This window comes from Chaetura pelagica, unplaced genomic scaffold (genome assembly GCF_000747805.2).
Source record: "Chaetura pelagica isolate M959 unplaced genomic scaffold, ChaPel_1.0 scaffold139, whole genome shotgun sequence".
NCBI classification, from domain to species: domain Eukaryota; kingdom Metazoa; phylum Chordata; class Aves; order Apodiformes; family Apodidae; genus Chaetura; species Chaetura pelagica.
Genome location: NW_009970717.1, coordinates 7,106,606 through 7,131,167, shown reverse-complemented (window position 1 = coordinate 7,131,167; position 24,562 = coordinate 7,106,606). Strand labels below are relative to the sequence as shown.

The window sequence follows — 24,562 nt, the reverse complement described above, 5'->3', positions numbered from 1 at the left end:
CATTACGGTGGGGGACAGCAGGCATGAAACAGCAAAAGTTAGTGGGAATTAACAGGTAGTTAAATTCAAGGGTATCTCTAAGGCTTCGTTGCAATCACAGTACAGACATCTGTGCAAGTCTCTGTTTTTCAACACACCTGAGGCCTTTCACCCTCGGTTTAACAAATTAATTCCAATGTAGAGACCTCCAGCTTATTTAATTTCTTCAAAGCAGTATTTGCCCCCAGTCTCTCACCTTGCTGTCTGTTCATAATAATGGATTACTTTACTTGTTTAAATTCAAGTCAATTTACAACTTTGTAATCCACAGGCCAGGTTAACAGAAAGTAGTGTCTTATCAATGTTTGACAGTCAAGTAAGATATCAATTTGTTTTCCCCCAACATGAAATGTTTAAACATGAATCTTTTTCTAACAAGGAAATTTAAGTAAAACATTATTGCTAGTGTGACTGAGCTGCTAATGGAATTGCTCTGAATTCTGCTTGTTCAGAACACGACTATTGTGCCTTTGGTTCCTCTTTTAGTCCCTTGATTCAACACATTTGAATCTAACTTGGTCTTTTATGCTGGTAGAATATAAAAGAAAATCTGAAATGCAATTATCATTGTATGATTATGCACTTAAGTGAAATAATTATTGTCAAGTCAAAAGTCCAGAATTCAAATACTCCTTTAAACAATAGTATTAATAGAAATAATTTGTAATTCATATAAAGCCTAGTTCTGCCAGCTAGAGTAGTTCTTTGTACATCTTCCATAGGGCCTGGGGGAGCTTTGTTACTAACTTCATGACAATATACACACGTTTAGTTTTTATCTCTATCTTTCACTTTTTTTTGGCTTATTTTGTTTTCTCAGTCACCTGCATGTAATTTAATTCCTAAAAGTTCTAAATTATATCTGAACATGTTGGTGCTATCTTATCTGCACTAGTGTCTAGAAAAAGGTGACAGAGGGTAAGATGCCACTATACTAGTTCTCATCTTACACATGGTATCCGCATTAATGATAGGTAAGGCTTAATTTGGAAAGCCCTGTGCCTCTCCATGATCCATCTTTCCAGCTCAGCTTCAGTGATTCCCAGTGGTAATTCATTAGACTAAGTAAAAATATGCAAAGATGCCCTTTTTTACAACCAGCTCTCTACTGACTGCCTTTTAATTCCACCTGTGGAAAACCAGCAATCTGCCCATACACTGTGGCATCTTATATTTTCTGTTTCTGCCTAACAGGAACTAAATTTTTCTGGTTCCAAGTATCTCTACCTTTCCAAGAGCTTCCAGGCAACTCTGCAGTCTGCATCCCATTATCCCTCACTATACTGAACACAGTAGGGCAGCTACAGAATAGGCCAAACTGCTGCTTTTTGCATGCATTACAGTATTAATCAGGCTCTTCAGTTCTATGCTCAGATCCTTCAGAAATCTACCACATATGACTTCTTCCATGATTTACAAAGGAGGCACATCTTCTAAGTATAGATAATAATTGCACCATTTAAATGATAATGCCAAGATGTTTTGTATGGGGAGGAGATTCATGCAGGGCATCTGTAACATGAGCAGCCCTTTCAGAGGCCTATCTATCCTCACACCAGATGTCAAATACAAAAAGAAATACTTTGGCATGAATAACAAAGTTCATTTGACTGAAGGATTTACCTCCCAGGAACAAGAGCCTCATAAAACATCAACACTGGGAACAAAGTGAGGCATGTAAGGGCTTTTGCAAAAATTAAACCCATAACTTGCCACTAGAAATAGGATATTTCATCTGTTCAATAAGCACTAAAGTTCTCTTTGTTTTTATGGCATCATAATCTTTGATTACTCTGATAAATATTTTGGCTATACAAAACATTGCAATGAAACTAATTGCAGTTATAAAAAAAAGCACTGAAAAGGAATGGGGAATGCAATGGTACCAGCACATTCTGGAGCAGTTCAAATACAGAACCACGTTATTTTAACTGGCTCCCAGCCTCATTCTTTTATATCTCCATGTAGTCATTTACACCTGAGGAAAATAGTTATGAACATTGTTATGCTTGCTGGCTTTGCAGAAGCATGATTAGGTAGATGTGCCAGACATGGAGTATCAGCCTCACTCTGTGTCTGGCTGAACACAAACCACAGCAGCATTTTATTTTTAAATGTCCTTTGTTAAGGTTCTAGTCTCTCCTGATACACACAGCTGTGTATAAAAGCAGCCTCTGCCCCAAGAGAGAGAACTTTCCTTCTCCTTCCCTTCAACTCACCCACTATTTCCCTTTGTTTTGGTTTTACAGCTCAGACAACAGACCAGAACACCACACTGGCACATTGTGTGCATAATCTTACTCCTCTCTGCAACTCTCTCCATACTTCTTGCAGCACTCTGGGTGAACCCAGGCTGTAGTGAGCCTTTAGGTATGTCTGTACTATTTCATGGTGTACAATCTATTCAGTGCTGCTTTTACAGTAAGAGAGGGAATTCCTCTGTCTTTCAGAGCACCATGTAGATATCAAGAGCCTATTTTTTTTCCCAGAGTTCAGTTGGAGAAGATCCATAGTCACTAAAAGCAACTCAAGAACTTTCCAATACCTAGAGCTATATCACTGATGCAACAGTGTCACATACTGTCAAATATTTTTAACTTATTACTTCTAACAGCTGCAGTCTGTGTTTAGTTCCAGCAGACTAAACCCAAAATAATTGAACCAAAGGCAATGGAAAGACTTCAGATGTCACTGATTGGAACAAAGGACTTGAATTTGCACTCAGCATTTATAAAGTCCTTTTCATCTTCAAAGAGCATCACAAACATTAGCTAGTTCTAGCCCTTTCACAATGACCTTCGTGTTAACCTTTTGGGATAAAAGTAATATACTCTAAAAAACCCAAACCTGACAAGATGTGTAATCAGGCACACACGAAGCCTCAGATGTCTAAGCTGTGTCTGCCTTGACCTCTACCTCTGCCTCACGGTACATTTTAACTCATCAGGAATATATTCAGCACAGCCTAGGTGTTAATTCACCATACAACGTATTTTACTAACATTAGAAGACAGTAATAATCCTTGAATAACAGATTCACTGTTACAGATATAGGATACAGCTATTCCTTTGCAATAGATAGGAACTCAAAACAATACATTAAAAAAATTCTGGAATCCGTCACAGGATGAGCCAAGGACACACTTATGTTATATGTTGGGATTCCATAGTTTTGAATTCCTGCTCTTCAGCCATCCTGTGATTTTTTTACTCCTTCCAGTTCAAATTAGGAGTTCTGTAAGTCTCTTTCAGAAAGCTTTCTCTCTGCCCTCCAACCCAGACTCTTGAATAAGTTCCTCATGTTCCAGGGGCTTGTGCACTTTGCACAGAGGAATAGATTGAAGCAGACAGTACTCATTTTCCTGGTGACCCAGCACAGTTATTGTTACAAGAACACCTTTAATCTCCTGTTTCTGTTCTTGAATTGAATTCAAATAGAGAGAGATGAAAGAAAGCATCTCATAAATCTGCTACTACAGTGGCTACTTCTGAGTTTATAGTTTACTAGCTCTAATCCTCACAGATTCCTCTTAAAATTACTACTTCTATTTCTTAATTTGACAACAAGGCACTCCTTGCTGTTTTCTGACCATGAAAAAATTATCCTCTCCCTCTTTCTTATAGCAACTTCTCAGGAAAAAAAACAAACCAAACCAAACACCAATCCAAACTTCCTGCATTGTGTTATCAATGTATGAATTAAATTTCTCCTTTGGTAGGTTTTGCATGCAATGCACAAATGAGCAGCTAAAATAATGCTTCATTACTTACAGTTCAGGAAAAGACTTACAAAATAAACTGAAGAGTGAAAGAAGGATGAGGGTCAGGCTGATGTGAAGGGCATCAGTTGCACTGCAGTCCATTTTGGATTTCTTGCAGGAACACACTTGTAATTTCAGTTCTGTGTTGTTAGTCAGAGGTGGTTTTCCAGAATCTGTCACTGAAATTGGGATGTTGTAATTGGCCTTTTTCAGGTTTTGAAGCAGGATGACCTGTGCATGAGTATCTGCAAAGGATAAGGTGAGAATTAGCCAAATTGTGGTTGTTTGGAAGGGAAGAACAATCTGTAAACATGCCACAGTTACTAATGAAAATGAAGAATAAAAATGGAAACAACCTAAGGAAAAGATTGAATAATTGAATTGAAGGTAAGAAGAGGCAGTTAAAGAAATTATTTCATGGGCTGAGATCTAATTACAAACATATTCCAAACCCCACCAGAAGGACGTATGAGCCCCTTTTGTTTAAATACATTGTTTGGTCAGCAAATTATTGGCAGAATTTGCCTGTGGAAACTAATACACTAATGAAGTGCTAAGGCACATCATTCCCAAACCAACACAAGAGGGAAGAATATATCTATTTGCCAAAGGAAAAAACCTTGTTGCAAGGAAGTACAGGCAAAGCTGCTTAACTGTTTCTCCAGTTTGCCTGAGGAGGTGGTGAAGGGATGTACAGTCTCCTCAGACCCACAGATCTGCTCCACCCGAGCACACTGGGTCATAACAGCTATTGGTACCCAGATGAGTGTGCTAACTGTTTTAGGGGTTTTACTGAGCAGTGGTTTGATGTCTGGAGAGCAGCAAAGAAAATTACTCCTGCACTTTGTCCTGCAGGCAAGTACAGTCTTTACCTCCACCTTAGTTTTCTTCTAAGAATATGAAATCAACTGCTAAAATATTTGATAGTGACAAAGAATACGTACTAGAAAACAAACAGAAACAATCTACATTAATAAAAAACGTAGTACTTTGTGTCCATAATTTGTCATACAAACCATCTGCACTTGCAGAGCATGTGCCTTGATCCTCTTAGCAACAGTGTATGGTCCCAGTGCAGCTGGGTGTTTTATTTGTGAAGAGTTGAAATACAAAAAATTAGGAAGTTTTTCAAGTGCATTGCTAAAGACCATGCAAAACTTCCATGCTGTCCTATTGCAAAGCCTGGTGCATCCCATGCAAACAAATTCCATGCCATGTAACATGGTAACATTTACAAAACTGTAAGTCATTAGTAGCTAAAGGTAAAAGAGAAAAATTGGGTCAACTTAACAAGAAGAAGAAAGAGGTACAGATTCCAGGCATGTGGCCCAAGCAAAAATAGCACAGTGTAAAGCAGCAGCACTGGGTCCATCCTACAAGACTTTCATTCACAACTGCTCTTGAATGCACACTCTGGCAGCCCCAGGGTGAGTACATTGGGATGTAGAGGTGGGAGGACCAAACGCATACAAAAATAAACATTAGACTTACTGTTAAGCTTGGTGATTCTCCACAATTTCTCTGGGCCCGATTGCTTACTCAGTTCAAATTTGAATGGATCTGTGTTGGGATGAAGATCTTTGTCTGATGCTCCTAGTACCACTACCCTGAGATCTTTTGCATCCTCACAAACTTTAGCCAGTGTTGGGTAAAGGGCTGGGACGTTGTCATTGACATCCTCCAAGGTGATGTGTAAAGTTCCTGTACCTGTAGCAGGAGGGTTACCTATATGAAAAAGCAAACATATGTTTATTAAATCATACTTCCAAAAACACTTGTACCTGCATGCTTGCAAGAAAAAATAATTCTTATAGTTCTTACCTCTGTTCTATGAAAATTACTGCATTAAAAAATGCAGAGTCAACTGTTGTGAATTTGTTGCTGTATTTTCAGAATGCAGCTTGTCTGAATCTCTACAGTATGGGTAATTATTGTAAGGAAACCTCTGGGAGAGGAATATTTTGAAGCTACAATGAGATTAGGACATTCATAGATATCTGGAAAACAATCTGTTCATAAACACATACTGAGAGAAACATAGTAGGAAACATCCTCTAGATAGACAGCATGGTATAAAACAGGCAAGAACAAGGCAAGTAAGAGGAAAAATGACAGCAGTGAGAAATCAGTTTGTATGGTGAGTGCCTACATACAGAACTGGACCAGATCATTCCCCAACAACCCTGAGGACCACATTTAGTTATGTCAGCAGAAGCGAAGCCTGTCAACTTGCAACCCTGGAAAATTACATATTTTATTTACCCAGAGCCACCCTGTGTTAGCAGTGGAGTTTCAAGCTTTCTGAAATTATTTGCCAGCCTGCCTCAGCCATGACCTGGAAGAACCAGCTTCAGAGGTGAGGGTGTTGTTTATTCATGTGGTACTGTGACAAGCCTTTGTGCCAAGACTGTGACTGACAAACCAGCCTTGGCACTGCAAGTGTTTGTAAAGGAGATGTCTGCCCACTGAGAGCCAGACTGAGACTAGGACCTCATTTCACAGAGGTCAGAGAGGAGCTGACAAGAGGTAATAACTTTCAGTCACTACAGATGTGTGCCATGGCTGAGCCAGTAACCTACTGCTTTCAGTCCAAAGCTTAATATCCCTTTGCCATCCCATTTTAACTGAACTCCAAGTTTTCTCCATGCACAGAGCTTCCCTCGTCATACACCGTGCTTAATCACTTCTCATTTCAAATGCTGCACTTCTGAGTTGTTTGTGTTACTCGTTTTTCTGGTCTAAGTAATCAAGATCTATGATCTCTGCACTTCCCTTAGCAGGTAGAAAGGATTCAAGAGGTTGCACTTAACCTGTTATCACTAGTGCAATGTGTCATGGTCGTTTGAAGTTTAGCACCTAAAGAGGTACACTTTAGCATAATTACCCTGCCTATAGCAGCCCAATAAAGTCTGGGTTTATTGCTGCACTGTGAGTGCATCCTAAGGGAGAAGTAAATACCCTGTGGTCTGGATCTGATAAACTACTAGCTGGAGCAGAAGGCAATTAGTCCTTTCAATAACAAATGTTCCTAATGGTGACACTTCATCTGTTTCATGCACACATAAATGCGTAACAAAGGCAGGATTTTCACAGTTCTATAGCTTCCCCCCACTCCTCATCTTGCACTGTGTCATCAGAAGGGTTAGGGTTGAGTTCTTTTTAATGAAAAAGAAATTATTTTTCACTTTTTATTGGACTAATTGAATTTGCAGAAAGACTCCAATACATTTTTGGTTCTTGATATATTATTAAGTAAAGTCATACGGCAGAATGGATGAAAAGACGTTTGAGTATTTGAAATATGATCATAAAAGACAGCCTTTCATGCACTTAATTAAACTGCTGTCTTTAATTTTAAATGCATTATTTCCACATGGGACTGATAATGTCTTGTGCACTGCCTTTCTTATCTTTCTCTGAAGTCAGTAATATTAAAATCTGCCTTTTGAAATTAAGAAGCCAACAGCATTGTGAACGTACTGTTATTTTGTCAAATGCAAATATGGCAGCATTTTCTCTGCCATGCTCATGTTTCACTATCTTTGTGTGGCTTATGGGCCATTCAACTATTACTCACAAATAGAGAGAAAGGAAATTGCTTCTGTCCCTTTCAATGACTTTTTCTCTGGTTGGTTTATATATAACGATTTAAACAAAATTTTCTGGTGATTTATGAAGACCTCCAGATGAAAAATAACAAATGTCAAGGTCATAAATTGAAGCTTGTTACACACATGTCATAAAAAATACAACAGATGAATCAAAGAAAAATGGTCACAACATATCCATTGGGAATATATCACTTTTATAAATTTGACAGAATTGTGTCTTTGAAATAATAAAAAAATCCCATGATCTTCAGACAGCTTTGGTTTTGAAATGAAAGATTTCCATAGCACATTTTAATTCTGAAATAAAACTTCTCTTAATTTGGATTGCAAAGCCTTGCAGCTGAGAGAAGAATTAATAGGTAAACCAATACAATAAGACCTGATTCAAGGGACAGTTAGCAGGAGATGTAGATGTTAAATTGGATTTCAGTGCTATAAGCATAAATAACTATGTTGCTATCTTCATTTAAAAAAAAAATAATAAAAGTTTCAAAAGAAATATTATAGAAAGGGATACTTTGAATGCTTCTCTGCACTTGAATTTTAATGAAAAACCATGAGGACTCATATTAGAATTATTAGGGTAAAGTTTTAAATTATAAGCCCCTCTATAGAAATACAGCCAAGGAATTTGAAAACTGGCATTCAGTTTTGGTCCAAAAAGTTCCCATGGGAGTCAGGATGGCATTTAGACATCTAACTTTTCAAATGAGACTGCCAATCAGGTAGTTAGTTTCTTAAAAGATTCCAATTATGCACAATGATAGCCATGGACTAAGCTGACATTTCTCTTAAGTATCAGGACTTGCATAAAATGGCATGTCTAACAAGCAATCATATGGTTGAATGGCTGATGATGCATTTAATCTGAGCATAACATTTTTATGGACATGAAGAGCCATTTCATGTTCCACTTTCTAGTTTTTCTACAAAAATGTGATGCTGTTGTGTACAGATATCTAATGTGGCTGAGTTGTGCTCCGTGAAATTAAAGACAGTATCTGAACTGCTTTGAAAGTGAATTAAGACATTCCTAATCAGAACATTCAAATATCAACAGTTTTCAATTCTGTGAAATGACAGCAAACATACAGAGTTAGGAATTGCCACACAGCAGGTGAGATTTTCTGATAGGTCTTTGCACACCCCTAAAAAACCAAACACCCCTAAAAACTCAGTGAAAGTTGAGGACTTAAATTTTGGTGGTAACCAAAGAAAAACTCTTGGTGTGACCACACAACACCCACCTCTCTGCACGATGTGAACACACCTGTGTCCTACCTTGCCTTCCTACTGTAGCATCATAAAAGACTGATAGAAGGACCCACTGCATGAGGGAGTACACAGTCATGTCTCAATGTCTCAGCACATCTTGTGCTGGCATATCTACAGAAGCTTTAAAATAGTAAATGTAGAAGATAATAACTATGTAGCCTCAAGTCATCAATATCGAAGTTGTTTATATATGTTTTAACTCAAAGTGTGACTTTCATGGAGCATTTTGAGTTCATACATTTTTTCCCCTCACTGCTAAGGAAGACTTGGGGAACACAGCACTGGCTATGCTGGTATCTGGGCCATGGCATCCTGGTGTTTCCACACTCCCTAGTGTTTTTTTCCACTAACTGGGTTCTATCAACAACACCAACAGGCAAAAAAATAAATTTAGGTACTTCCATGACAACAACATGGTTACCATGTTCTATTTAGGAGTAGAGCTGAGCATGAGGGTAGTTAACAGCAGGTGTTCATCTACACTGAAGTGCCAGCTTGTGCCTAAGAAGCTGGTCAGAAACATTCTTCTAAAATTGGTAGATCAGGTTCAAAATGGAGGAGTTTAAATGCACCTTAAAGAGAAAAAAGTCCTGAGAATTTAATACAGTTGTTCCATCTTTCCCTTTGCAGTTTGCACCAAATCTCAAGATTAGCCTAAATGACCCTGATTATATTTTCCAAGTACTCAAAAATTTATTCAGAATTTAGAAAATTAATGGATTTGGACATCTGAGATGATGGTGAGTTTAGATTGCCCTTGAAAATGAAGATGCACACTCAATAAAGCAGTGGAAAGAATCTTAAAAAATACACAATAATTGCTTGAACATGGCTGCTTAAAACATAAAACAATATTTCTTCAATCAACAGACCACCCAAAGTCAAACAATTAAACTGTTGCTGTCCATCCTACCTTGAGTTTTCTGAGATCTGAAATTTTTAAATACCTCTTTGGAATACCTGAGGTGTACTTTAGTATTTTTTTCTCTTTTAGAATTGGACATTTAAAATATTTTAAAGACCATAATAAACTAATCAGATTGTACATAATAACAATATTTCTCTGGCTAAATAAAATTTCATTTAATTTGTGAACACCAACAAAAAATCTTCAATAAATATTTTCCCTTCTGGTTCAAATGATTTTTTTTCTTTGACACCAAACTTGGCATGTAGAACAAGTTGCACAAGGGAGTACAAGGATGATCAAACACACAAAAAATACATTTCCACATGCTATGTGAAAATGAGCAAATCAGAATAAATCAGATAGAAATAATGTAATTTGTTTGGTGACCCTGCTAAAACATTGACAATCAACTAACAAGAAAAATGCCAGACACACAAATCAAAAAGTGTTAAGACTGGGAGACAATGACATTTCCAGACATTTCCACTTAGATTTAGAAAGTTCACTTAATGGTATCAAAAGCTAAAAGGTAGGAAATATTATCTATTTAGAACTCTAATGGTTTGTATCTTGGTTGCTACAGCAAGGCAATATTTATGGAAATGCCTTGACAAAATCTAATTAGAAACAAATACGAAAAAAGAAATTTAATTTGAACTATTATACTTCAGAGACCTTGGATTCTGGCAATATTTGTCACATTTCCAAAGAAGAAAAATCAACCACTCTAGAGAAACCAGCTGCCACAAAGATCGAAGCCACAGCATTGCTGGAAGCCAGAACAGCTTTTAGGAAGAGTGGAGCATGAACTGTCCCTTTCCACATGTCATTATGAATGGTAAAAAGACTTCTCTACACATTTCTTCTTATTAAATTAAGCTTCCAGCACCATCAAATTAATACATATTATCTCTGTCCTCCTATGCCATGATGCAGAAATGACAAGGCCATTTAACACCTAGAGGAAGCAATAGGGTATCCATTGCTGTATGGATTTCCTTTCAAGCTGACAGAGTAGAAATGAACTTATTTTAAATTTTACTAGAATATTTATGGTTTACCAATGAGTAACAGTTTTTAATCCACTTGTACTATCACTTATGCAACCCAGAAAGCTCAATTCCAACTTTTTTCCCCTGCTTCTACTTTTTTTTGCTGGCTAACAAAGTTACATCGACACCAAATGAGTGAGCAATTATAATAAGAACAATTCTTCTTCATATTTGAGCAGGAAAAAACCCACAACTTTGAGAACATGGGTTTGATAATTTCTGGCACAATTACCTTTTCTCTAAACCATAATGAATAAAGCCTTATCTCTTAAAACTTGTATAAACTACATTTGAATCATAATCATATTGGGGTCAATTGGGAACGGCAATGATACCTACAGACCTTCTTTCATTTTCCTGTGAAATGTGGGACTGCTCTCCTTGGACATGCATTTTTCACCAATTTCTCCTTTTTCAGCATCACATTTGCTTGAAGGAGAATACACCAAGAAAGGTGGAAAGCAGAGAATGAAAAGACCATGACAGAAGTGCTCAAATGGTTTGGAGGGAGCTATGCAGCCAGACTGTGCAGTACGTGGCCAGGCTGAGTAACATCATCTCTCTTTACATTACTGTACTTCAACCCTGGGCTGAGAGATAAAAAGCTTCATGCTTTCTAATGATACTGCTAGGAAAATCTAAACACCAGTTTCTGTCTCCTTCCTCATGTGCTTTTTTTTTCCTTCCATATGCTGTTTTTCTAATCAGCAAGTGTGTGCATACTGGGTGATCTGGCAGCAGGTACCCTCCCTGCAGGCAAAAATCCCATCCAGACAGACGTGTCCCATTTACATTTTGTGTTCAAGCTGAACTATATTAATATCTCAGACAATGTAAATGGAACCAATAGAGTGGGAAGATGCCAAGATTCGGGTGTGCTGCAGGAATCTGAGACATTTGAACACTGGATTCATAAATGCCACAAGCTGACATTTTCTATAAATGGGGTCCCAAACGTCTCAGATGATGAAATTTCTTATGCATTTTCTGCATCTATTGGCATAGAGATGCTTTTCAAAATTTATAAAACAGTCTTTTAAAGTTGCAAACCTTCAGTCATTCGCTCAGATAATAATATATGCAGATCCTATTTTTAAGTGATTACATTTCAAAAGAGCACAGCTCTTTCAGCATAACAAATTGCTCCTGACACACGCCATCCGTCTTAAATACTGTTTTCAGCATTCTCATTCCTTTTTCTAATCATGAGTCCATGATGACAAATTAAAACAATATTTTGTGTGCAATTCATATTTTACTGAAATTTAAGATGGCGAGAAAAAGGATGACAATTTATTTTCTCTTCTCAATTAATACAGCAATTAAGATAAGGGGTATAAAACTGGCTTAATTGGGTTGCCATGGCAACTAATTGCTTGATTTCTTAAAAAATAACATGTTTTAGGTAGAATCAATCTGTGGTAATTTAATTATGTCCATCACGAAGCAGGAAGACAGGTTAGATACATGTAAGGAAAAGTTCTAATTGCAAGTTGTTACACATCTCTCCATTACTCCTGTTTTTTCTAGACGTTGTCTGTTCCTGTTCAGTACCCATAGTACAGAATGATAATTTTTCTTATTAATGATTAGGAGTTATCGAGACTTGTGCAATAAATGGGATTTGAAATTGCTTGGGTGTAGTTCAGCTGGTCCTTGGAAACAAGGAAAAAAAGTGAAAACTAGACCCTTACTCAGTTCCTCCTCATTTTGCTTTGCATGTGCAGCAGTGAAAAGCTCAGCTCTCTCCTGCAGGCACCTGCAGCTGCCCACAGCCACAGCAGCAATCTCCAAGTTGTTGTTGTTTTCTAAACTGGCCAGTGCAGCTCCAGGCACATGCTGAAACGACTCCAGTCTACAATCACACCTTTTTAGTGTCTTCCAACCTTTACCTTGCTCAAATACATACACTCCATTAAGTACAGGTTACTGCTCCTGAAACTGATGTCCAGCAGCTCAAGCTCCTGTGGGACTCCCTGCCTGTGACTCGGGGTGGCTGCCATGCAAACGCTGGCAGTGTCAGACATCCCATAGTGATGCCATGTAGGGAGCCACCTCAGAAAGGAAAACAGTTATTTTTCACTTGTGCAGTATTGCACAAGTAGGAAGCAGTGCTCACTGTCATTTAGTGCATTTCAAGCTACATCAGTTACATTTTTGAATCCTTAACTCCATCTCTGAGTATCTCTAACATCTGGAAGAGATGCTGCGTTTTTAATGACATTTTCTTCCTCTATATTTAATATAGTAAAATAACTTATTTTCTCCATTTTTGTCTCAGTAGTTCCCTGGTGATGAGAGTGTCTGATGGGAAGGAGGCACATGTACACTGGATGAGAGTACCTATCTCAGTGGGAGAACATTGCTCTCTGGCTTTGTGTGGGTGGCACTCCACCAGGCTGGCATGAGAAAAGTGAGCTTGATAACTGCATTTAACCTAATCAGCAAGGCTGGGACTAGTTTTTCATCACTTGTCACCAGCAGCTGGCACACTTCAGCAGCATGGGTGGTTTTTCCATGTATCAGGCAAACAAAGGTAACCCAAGTTTTCCTTCTAAAGAGGCAGAAAAAGCTGGAGACATTAACTAGGGTATCATGCAATAACATGACTCATTATTGCATAACTAAGGTAAATCTGGATATATTTTATTATCCATCCCTCTTAAAGGAAATGTAGAAACAATTTGAGCTTCTTTAGATTTCACATATTTTCCAGATATTTTTTAGCTTCACCTAAAAAATGTTTATGTTTTCCTCCTCCCTTTTTCTAAATTGTGACTCAAGTTCTCAGAATACAGAGGAGAAAAGAAGGCCTTTCCTGGAGAGTTTTGGCATGACTGACTTTATGAGAAAAACCTACAGATATTTGCCTTTACAATAGTCATCCCAAATGCTCCAGTGTGTAATAGGATCTGTAGGATGAGACTACATTGTGGCCATGCAGCAAATTTGGAAGGTCTGTTCCAAGCATGTCTGTGTTTACCATCTGTGTGTTCTACAAACATTCCAAATAATTGCACTGATGCCTGTGACACTGCATTGATTTTAGTGATCAGAATGCTAAATTCAGGAAATAAAATCATCACCATTATTGGCAGCTTTATCAATCAAATGAAAGCTCTGATGTTTTCCAAGGTTGCATAAACCTCTGTCCTATTATGAGCTCATTCTCAGATTAAACACAGCTCATGAGAGTTTAATGTGTTAACTCTGCTTCATGATATTTCCTACCAGTGTGTAATTTCTTCTCTAATAGGCCAGAGACTCTTATGTCCACACAAGTCTTTAATAAAACGTTTTTTAAATTCTAAAGGCACTACCTTGACCTTTACTGAAATCAAAAGTATAGAGAAAATTAGGATATTCATTCCAAAAACTCCTTTCAAAAGTTAAATTTCTCCGAATAAAAGGTCACACTTTATTATCTATAAAATTATTACTATGTCAATCAAATTTGCTCTTACGCAATGTTTGAATTATGTTTGGGAAGGTAAAATAACTGTTTAGATAAGAAATAGCATAACTCATACTTAACTACCTTTCTCTGCTGTTAATTTGATAACACTGAAAATAATATTACTAAGTTGAAAAATAATATTATAAACAACTAAAATCTGTCCTGCGGTAGGATGATTACTTTGTCTATGGTTCAATCATGGTTATTGTCCTTTTGTTAAAGAACAATTTTGTGATTTACTGAAAAAAGATACAGATGTGATGGATCAAGAACTACCAAGCATGAAGCTCCTGGTTTTAGTTCTGACAGAAATCTTCAACATTCTACAAGTAAGAAGAATTCCCTGGCACTTGTCCCTGGCACCGAAGCGTGATATCAAGAAGCCAGAGCCTGCTGAATCCCATGACAGCTTCTCTGTTGACATCAGTGAAAGGGTGTGAAAAAAGTATCACTGGGAGTTTTGTTTTCAGCTGTCCCCACACCTCACCCAAGCTAGCACAGGAATAAGGTCATTTTAAAAGGAGGGCATCATGGAATACGATGGGACAACAATGTATTTTGTGTAATTATATAAACTCTACATGCTGTGAACACTAATGGAAAACAATACATTTATTTACTAGTTTAGTGGATGTGGAAAGTCCTATAGCAAGGTCTAAAGTCCAAAATTTTCTTTGATTTTAGACCCTTGCTTTATTATAAATACTGTTAATAGTTAGTACTCAGCTCTCAGACATCCTTCCACAGTAAGCATCACATTTGCAATCCTTTCCATGGGCAACTAACCATGTTAACACTGCTGAAACTCCTCCAGTGCTGCTGGAAATGAGGTGGGGGAAGGTGGATTAGGCATTGTTGATGAGGCCACATGGACATGCAGAGCTCTAGCTGCCCTGGTTTGCCTGGGAAGGCTGGGAGCACCTGTTTGGAGCTGGGCCTGGCCTGAAGTGTTCTCTGCTGTGCTGAGAGCTGGGCTGTACTGCACAGGGGACATTACCTGAGCTCTTCTCTATTTCCCAGTTAAGAAAAGAACATCTAAGGCAGCTTAGATTGCCTCAATGCACATCCCAACACATCTCAGATTTCATTTAGAGATGATAGCCCAAAGAAAATAATAACCTACACTGAATGCTTTTCAAAAAAGTATCTCTGATTAAGTACGTTGGGTTTTTTTTCCACTCTCTCCCTTTTCACCCCCAGTCTGTCAGCCCAAGCAACTGACTTGCTCTATTGGAAATGGCTCTGAATTTTCAATTTACCACCCTACCTCATTTGGCAATTCTTAATCCTGCCTTTGGCTGCCCTCTCACATGGAAGTCCTAACCATGCTCACTGGTATTAGGCTACACTTCCTAACCTGAAGAAAGAGATTTGCAGCTGTGAGCAGTGCTGCTTTAAAGAGGACACATCCAGTTATGTTCAATTGGATTTTTTTCCTTTATAAGTTAACACAACTGCCTTTTGAAGGCCTGAAAGAATTCCTATTCATTTCATGTTATTCTGCCACAATTTGGCCTGTCACCTAATGCAATATCCCTTTTCAAGATGGACATTAGCTATGATGGCTAGAAAAAAGAAGTGGGTTTCACAGCTTTGCTAATTAGCATTGTCAGTGACCTGGATATAAGTCGGGGAACATCTTCCACGGTTGTGATCAGTCCCAGTTAAAACTGCAGGGGACAAGGCAGCCTGCCCCAAACTACACATTGAAATAAAATATAAAACTTCCTTGACTGCTTCAGCCATAGAGTTCAGGCTGAGAGTTAAGCCTGGCAGGGACAGCCTGGCTCCCTGTGCAAAGGGCAACAGGGGCAGAGCAGGTGGCAGGGGTGTCCTGGAGCTGCCTGGAGCCAGGGGGGCTCCCAGCAGGGCCCAGCACCCCACCCCTGGCCAGGGATGACCACAGGCAGGCTCTGGGTGTGCTGAGGCTCCAGGGGAACTTCTGCTCAACTCCCACAGATTCCATTCTTACATATTTATACAATGTTTTCAGTTACCAACCTGCCTCTAAGTTGAATGTGTTTCAGAAGCTGTTTGGTAGCTCACCCAGGGGGTGAAGCAGACCACAAGGTTAGTGTCAGCTACTTAGCTTCTGCTTTTTATTGCCACTTCCACGTGTGGCTGAGTGACATATAGAGAAATAATACAATACTCCTGAATGATCATTATTAACACCATAGCATGACAGTACTAAATTCACACATGTGGTTTCTAATTGCTCCATTCAAAGAAGTCACTACTGTTGGAGTAGATTAGTTCCTGTGCTACCAGCACTGCAGAACTACAAATAATCACAGTAGCAGCCCCTTGAATTAGATGCCGACTCAGCACCTCAACTGAACAGGATTCCTTCACTCTGACCATGTTAAGTATTTTCCCTTGCTCTGCTGCTCAGCACACAGACACCTTTCTCTTCTCTTGTTTTTCCAGAATGAAAAATATCTGGGAATTAAGAGGGGTCACCTAGCAGTGAGGTTCTTGGCTTAGAACAGGTAAGCAATGCTTGTTTTTGCTTTAAATGGAACACAAAGGTATAGTGAATAATCCACTGTCATTCAGACTGGAATCCACAGCTGGAAATATTCAGCCTCTGCTTTCATCTATTCATAGAATACCAGGCTGGAAGGGACCTCAAGGATCATCTGGTCCAACCTTTCTAGGTACTGCTATAGTTGATAAGAGATGGCTCAGCACCCTGTCAAGCTGAGACTTAAAACTGTCCAATGTGGGGGAATCCACCACTTCCCTTGGGAGACTACTTCAATGTTTGATTGGTCTCATGGTGAAAAATTTACCTCTTGTGTCCAATTGAAATCTCCACATGAGCAACTTTTGTCCATGATCCCTTGTCTTTTCCATGTGACTCCTTGTAAATAGGGAGTCTCCATCTTCTTGAGAGTCCCCCCTTTAAATACTGGAACATGGTAAATAAGGTTTCCCCGAAGCCTTCTTTTCTCAAGGCTGATCAAACCAGGTTTGCTCTCCTTGTATGTCGAGGATATTTGATTCTACCTTTAAAACATAAGCAGCTCTGCCTTTTGCTAACCCCTCAATAATGTTCTCCCAAATTTTCCCTTTCAATATAAGATGACATTTCTCAGTGTATCAGATTTTAAGATGCCTTTCAAAAAATCTTTATCTGATAGCAAGCAAAAGACAGAAATAAGTTTAGTGCTACATTTTTCCAGGGAAATTTCCTCAGAAAAAGATGTGAATATCTAAGTCAATCACCATCTCAGCAGAATTTTTTTATACTTCAGCGGTGTTTTCTTTTTCCTGTCAGGCCCTGCAAATGTTCCCTGAATCTTGTGGTTACAAAAAAGTAGAATTAGTCTTCTAAAAAGAACATTTTACAATTCATCACCAGGGCTAAACCAGCTGCAGCTGTGAAAAAGCCTTTGCATATGAGCCATTACATTACAGAAAAATTATTTTATTTATCTTGTGCCTTTAGCTCTGGAGATTTGGAAAGTGCAGGATTTTCTCTTTCATTCTCTCCTCTAAAGTCACTCACTGAATTTTTACTACATAATTTAATTTTTTATTATATTTGACAAAAGGAACTTTAATCCACACAATATGTAAAAAATGTTGCATTTTAACAAGGGGTTTTACTTATGTTTTTATTGTCTCTGTCACTGTATGGAATAGAACTCAGGGTTATCAGGGATGAATTGTTATTGGTATTTAGGTGCCTTGGGCTTACCAACTGCTCAAATATAATGAAGAAATTAAGTCTGATAAAGAAGATTTATTATTTTCCAAGACTGTTCATGGACTGTGCATCTAGCATTAAGATCTCAGTGTAAGAATAAATGTGTGAGTCATAACCTTAACTCAAAGCTGTTCTACGTTTTAAGTTAATTCCCCTCAATTCTGTTTGTCACAAAGGTGTCCAATACCTTTACGAGCCCACCTTGCCATGTTCTGAAGCATGTGCTTTCCATGTGCACTTTTCTGAACAGAAAATGTCAATCAGGGACAGAAGTAATGTAGAGTACTGAGTATGGTCCATACAAGGTACTCACCACTGTCTATTGCCAGGAAAAGAGCTGTGTACACGTTGTTCTGAACGTAGGGAGACTCCCGGTCCAGGATTGCAGTGGTGCCAATGGTACCATTGGTGGGGTTAATTTCTAACCAGCCTGCTGGGTCCTTGTACACTGAATACCTAAAAAAAAAAGCCATGGAAGTTGTTAACAAATTATATATCTAGACATAGAACAATTACATTACTACAAATAATAGTTTTTGCACACTCTGGTTTTCACAGGCTGTGCCTCTGAATACTTAAATATAATTTAAACCTTGTGCCTTCCCTTTGAGCCAGCCCATTATTCTCAGGCTTACGTGACAGATGGAGTTACAGAGAAGGGTACGGGTCCACCTCTTTGGATACACATGTCCCAAAGCTTTGTATATCATGTGGGACCTGTTCCCTACGCTGTTACACAGCTGGAATACCTGACCACTTGCCATGGATCTCTGCATCAACACTGCTATTTGTGGAGTTCATGAATCCTCTCATACTCCTCCTTTTTCCAGACTCAAAATTCTGGCTGGAATAGGAGATATATTAATTTTTTTTGAGTGTTCTTAATTTTTTTCCTTACAAATAGTTCTTTTGGGTGAAGGTGGAAATGTAATAAATGGTGGGGCAGAGAGTTAGACTGTGCATTCGCATGGTCGAGCAGGAGCTGGTTCCATGCAGACCTGGTTTGCATACATTAGCTCTGCAGTCTGTGATCTCTGGTTGTCCGGTTCTGATGATTTCAAATAGATGCTCAGAATCTTGGAATAATTCAATCACATACATGTTATCTGAATGAACAACTGCCCTACTTGACAGGACTTATAAACATAAGAATAGTCATGATTAGGGCCTAATTCTGTACTCAAACATATTAAGTTATATAACAACACAAAGCTGAATTATCTGGTACCAATTCCCTCTCCAATGAAATGTGTTAATATTTTAAACCAAAACTCTAATCATATAATCTATACTCAGTATAACAGCCTGTTTATCTTTTTTTTTAGTGAATTGTTATAGCTCATAAACAGCCATACAATCTTTTATAGACATTTTAAATTATAAATAATTGACAAGAAACCTGTTACTGTGTAATGAGTATGTGCCTGGCCAGTCCCTTAGAGTGGCATTCATCTGAAAGGTGTTCTATGTGATAATGCTGCCAAAAATAATCAGTACAGCTATTTCCTGAGTTAATAATCAAAGCCAACAGAATGTTGGGGGGTTAAAAACCCACAAAAAACCCAAGAAAATGAAATAAAATAGCAGTTGCTAGAAAAGGAAAAAAATAAATTGCAAGCTAACAAAGACAGACATGGTCTCATTGCATGCTCATTTCAGAGGCTTGATCTTTCAGTGCCCTCTGGAAAGCAAAAAAGTAAATTGTGGTTAGTTGCTGAATCCCTCTGGCACTGTTCAGGGATGTCCAGTATCACAGAGTAAGGACCAGCCAGCAACACACAGGCAAGGTGCAGCTGCCCTGTCCAGCTGCCTCCAACCCCCCTGTCCTGCTCTCAGACCTCACAGCCCCATGTAACTCATGCTTTTTCTCTGTCCAGCTGTTTTAATCAGGCAGAGTTTGACAACTTTGGACTTTCTCTGGGATCTCAGAACAGCAGGCAGAGCCACAGCTCTGAGCTGTCAGATGTCCGAGACGGCCATTAGCATCATTCATTATTCATGCAGCAAATTGCACTGTGTTTGAGCAGTAGGTCTGGTCATTGGCTGAAGGTGGAAGAAAAACTAAAGGAAATTACCTAGTACATGGCTCAGGCTTAAATAAGAGGCACTGTAGAAGACAATTGACTGAACTGATGAATGGAACTCTGCCATCCCTCATCTCAGAAGCTCCCCCTCCAACATTTGAAACACTGCCATGGGAAAGTGTCATTAAGAAAAGATAGGTTGTATTTCCCCCATGCTAGTTAGGAAAGATTAGAACAGATTTAACTTCTAATAGCCTTTGAATAATACATTTTGGGCAGGATGAAAAGTTAATTGTTAAAAAGGGAAAAGTTCTGGGCAGATTGGTTTCCTCATGGATAAAGGGGGCAGTGCACATACAGGAACTCACACCTGGCACATACAAGACAGAAACATAGATCTATTTTCACAGCCCACAGAACAGGTTTCTGTTATAACTGGATCCGCTGAAAGCAGAGCAAGACTTGAATTTATGCCTCAGAAAGCACAAGGCTCCAAAATCCCTATGAATTTGCCATGTGGCCCACAGGTCCCTTTAAACTCTTCTGTAGATTGACATTATACTTCAAAGATCGATAAAGTACTCGTTTCAAAAGCATGATAATCCAAAGAAAAAATACTGAGTTTTATCTCTGAGAAACAAAATTGCTTTTAGCAGAAAGTCTTCTCTTGATTCATCAGAGAAATACATCTCACCAAAAAAAAAAAAAAAAGAATCTAAAAAAAAATAAATCATCAGTAGCTTCAAAATTTCTTTGGTGTCCCTCTAGGGGAAGTGATATTATCCTACAGACAACGAAGGTGGCTGAATTCTGAGGTGTCAACAGGCAGCACAGCCCACATGGCTGCTGTTCTGTACCAGGACTTTGCTTCAAGATAATGTTTGTATTGAAAAATGCTCCTTCCTTGGGGCTGCTGAACCAGTTCAGGCAGCCTGTTTCAGGAAAAAAAATTTAATATATACAGCCATGATTTAATATATACAACATTTTTATGAGCTATTACTACATTAAAATCAATTAAAGGACAAATCTGGTAACCAGTTTCACCAGTGGGGCTTCCCTAGGAGCAGAAATTATCCTATAGGAAATGTGTGAAAAAGAATCAAAGGTTAAAACTAGTGCACAATGTAACATTCCATCAGCCTTACATGTCCTTCAACTTAATAACCATTTAAACATTAATCAATACCCGAGCTTTATCTCCCATAAAAATGAGTTACTAAAATAGTAACAATGCAGATCATTATTTCATTTCATTTCTTTGTGGGTTTTTTTTTCATTGTTGTTTTTATAACTTTGCACAAAGGTATGCCCAAAAATATGAAACAAGGGCAACCTAAACAATTCCTACTCTATTGTAAAACTGTGAATTCTCAATTAACCCCAAAACAATTTAAGAAGATTCAACACTTCTAAAGTAATGAGAATTTAAAATGGATTTTATTATCCTCTCCTTGATTGCTCTGCAAAGCTCTGTTGGCTGTGCAAATAAAAAACGGAATTGTATAACCTGTGATTTGGCACAGGATATCATAAAAGTAGTACTTTGTCATTCCCACCACATATTTTACTTATTTTAAGAGTATATTGCAGTACAGTTAAGATGATTGTTCTTAGTTCATTTTTTTGAAGACTGTGATAGCAAAACATTTAGAAGAGACTCATTAAGAAAAGCACTATAAAAAACAGAACTATAGAATACAAAGCTTCACTTCCTACTTCTAACTTTTGTGGGATCTGCTGCTTGCACAGCAGTTTTGAAAATCAGAACATCTTTTTAAGTGGTTACACATGAGCTTAGCATGTCTGCATGTACTTACTCAGATTTGAAAATCATAAGCACACTGATCCATCTGTGTTAGTATGTGCAGAACTGTGTTCTCTAGTGTGCCAGTTCCTCTTTATTTTGGACTTAACTGTACATTGCAGTAGTGCCATCACAGAATCACAGAATGGCAGGGATTGGAAAGGACCTCTGGAGATCATCAAGTCCAATCTCCTGCCAGAGCAGGATCACCACAGAATCTAGGGCAGGTCACTCAGAAGCACAACCAGACAAGTCTTGAAAGTCTCCAGAGAAGAAGGCTCCAGACCTCTCTGGGCAGCCTGTTCCAGTACTTCCTCACATTGAGGTGGAACTTCCTGTGCTCTAGTTTGCATCCACTGCCCCATATCCTATCACAGGGCATGACTGAAGAGAGACTGGCCCCTCCTTCTTAATGCCCACCCTTCAGATATTTATATACATTAATAAGATCCCCTTCTCAATCTTCTCTTCTCTAGACTAAAAAGCCCCAGGTTCTCAGCATCTCCTCATCAGACAGGTGTTCCAGTCCCTCTGTCATCCTTATAGCCCTGTGTAGTGCTGCTTTTTGGAGTTACTTTATTTCACTCTGTTTTGGGTCCCCAACTCTGCTTATAGTGATGAGGAGATATTTCTGCCATAAAGAGCTGTTAAAAGCATAAAACCTACAAATATTGCAAAAGGGCTGGACTAAAACAGCATTGTGCTTCATATGCTTTATATATGAAGGATGTAATGTTGAGCTTTAGAGATCAACCTGCTTCCCATTGTGCTATCATTACTTTAGCCTGCACTAATTATGGCAGCATATGGCACCAGGAAGACTAGAAAGTAAAAGTTCTTGCAATACAGCAACTCTGCAGTTCAGATATACTCCAGGTTCAGTAATGATGACACACTGCAATTTTTCTGCTATTTGACTACATGATAACAAAGGTATTCCTGCTCCCATCCTGTTCCAGGTTACAAGCTTTGGGAGAGCAACTTACATTTCATATTTGTATATTCAGAGCCCTGCAGAGCAGTGTCTCTAATTACTGACCTGAGCTGAATGAAAACAGTAACAGTAATTCTGTCATCTGTATTACATCAGATGCCATCTAACTACATTTACTTTGGATTTTGTGTAGATATTTTTAATGCAACTTCCAGGCTCAGGTTTTTTTAGTTTAAAACGTGTGTGTCAGTGAAGTCACTGAAGGAATGTCTTTGGAGCAGTTGTGGCTCTGCACTTTTCAGATATTGAAAAAGAATGCTGATGAATAAATTTTATTCATTTCAAGGTGACAGTGAATATACAGATTTGCTTTCCATTTCATACCCACATTTAAAACTACTGCCTCAAATCTGCTGCTGCAGTCCCTGAACACTATGTTGTGCAGGTCAGTAACACATGATCCATGGTCCTCATGTTCACTGACAAGCATGTCCTAACAATAGAAAGGAGGCATTCTTAGGGATAACTGAATTCACCACATTACCAAAACATTCTGGCAATGAAATAGATTTACCTTAGCACACACTAGCTTAGGATATACTACGAGTGAGCAGTTCTGTTGGAAGTCAGTGATGCAAAAGGGTTTTTCATACCTCCTTTCAATACTGCTTCCTCATGTGCTTTCCCATTTAGATATCCAAATACATACTGCTTTCTTTATGACTCTGGAAGAACACCACCATTTCTACCAATCCATATGACAGAATGTCTTCATGTCCTTCCATATAAGGCAGGCCCAGAGTCTGGTAGCTGGCCATTCAGTTTGGAAATGCCTGGGTCATGATGTTTAAGGTCCCTTCTAACCTTAACAATTCTATGATTCTATTTTCCATTCCCCATATTTGACTTATACACCACAGATGGCAAACTAAGCATAGTTAGTCATCTTTTCCCATTAAATATATGACCATAAAAAAATGCATGGTTTTGAATTTGGATTGAAATGCTGTTACTAAAAGTGTAGCTATATGCTAAATGTGTAGTAGACTGTAAAACATCTCCTGCAGTGCTCTCCTGCAGACATTTGGACATGCTCTAATTACTTTGGCTAGATTCTTTAAAATATATATATATTTTAAATATACAAAGCAAACTTAACTGGAGTACACTATTATTCATCAGAATAAACATAACATTAACGAAATCTAAAACCTGAAATAAATCACATTTTCTGGTGACACTGTTGAGAAAGGTATTAGGCCAGATGCATTTTTTTAACTTACTGAAGATAGGGGTTTTATGCAATAGTAATTTTTCAGCTTCATGAAGCAGATTTATGGGCTTGCAGACTGTATTTTCACAGGCTGGAAATGCCAGCTTGGAGTACAATTTTAAAAAATAAATTAAAATCCTCATCAGTGTTGTACCACAAGCCACTCTGTGCATTTTTGGCTACTGAAAATTCATGTTTCCCTTTGATAAACTGGACATATTCCAGGGTAAATTCATTAGCTATGCCCTAGTGTATAGCTCAGCTCTGCAGGTTGGGCATGACAATCTTTGTAGTAACTCACTGCAGCAGTTTCTTTCCTGGGCGATCCTGAAATGTCTCTCAAGTTTCTAGCAGTTTATGTACAAACACAAGCATTCCCATACTTCATTCTAGCCCTGTCTGAAGAGGCATCATATTTCTCTGGCTTCACTGCCAAACTGGCTCATGAAATACAGTAATAACCCCTCCCAAGTGCAGGGACATCTGTTAGAATGTACAGTGCACAGGATATATACACTACTAGATTCAGTGGTGCTGCACAAGACTGACAAAATGTTGCATTTTAAGGCTTAAGGTTTATACACATTCATGCTTTTGGTCAGACATCAGTTGTTAATACCAGTTTTCCATTGATTTAGTCTCAAGAAAAACTGACTTCAGCTTCTTCTAAAGAAATGCATTTTACAGAGAAGTAGAGCAGGAAT

At 38.4% G+C, this 24,562-nt stretch overlaps 1 protein-coding gene across 1 annotated transcript in view; it reads right to left on the bottom strand.

Moving 5' to 3' along the window:
• Nucleotides 1–24,562, bottom strand: part of CDH13 (cadherin 13) — a 417,908-nt gene that overhangs the window by 10,003 nt on the left and 383,343 nt on the right. The window contains exons 12-14 of the mRNA XM_010006203.1: nucleotides 18,134–18,276; nucleotides 5,292–5,525; nucleotides 3,830–4,045 (exon numbers count right to left, since the gene is read on the bottom strand). Coding sequence (XP_010004505.1) covers nucleotides 3,830–4,045; nucleotides 5,292–5,525; nucleotides 18,134–18,276 — 593 coding nt within the window. The remainder of the gene's footprint in view (nucleotides 1–3,829; nucleotides 4,046–5,291; nucleotides 5,526–18,133; nucleotides 18,277–24,562) is intronic.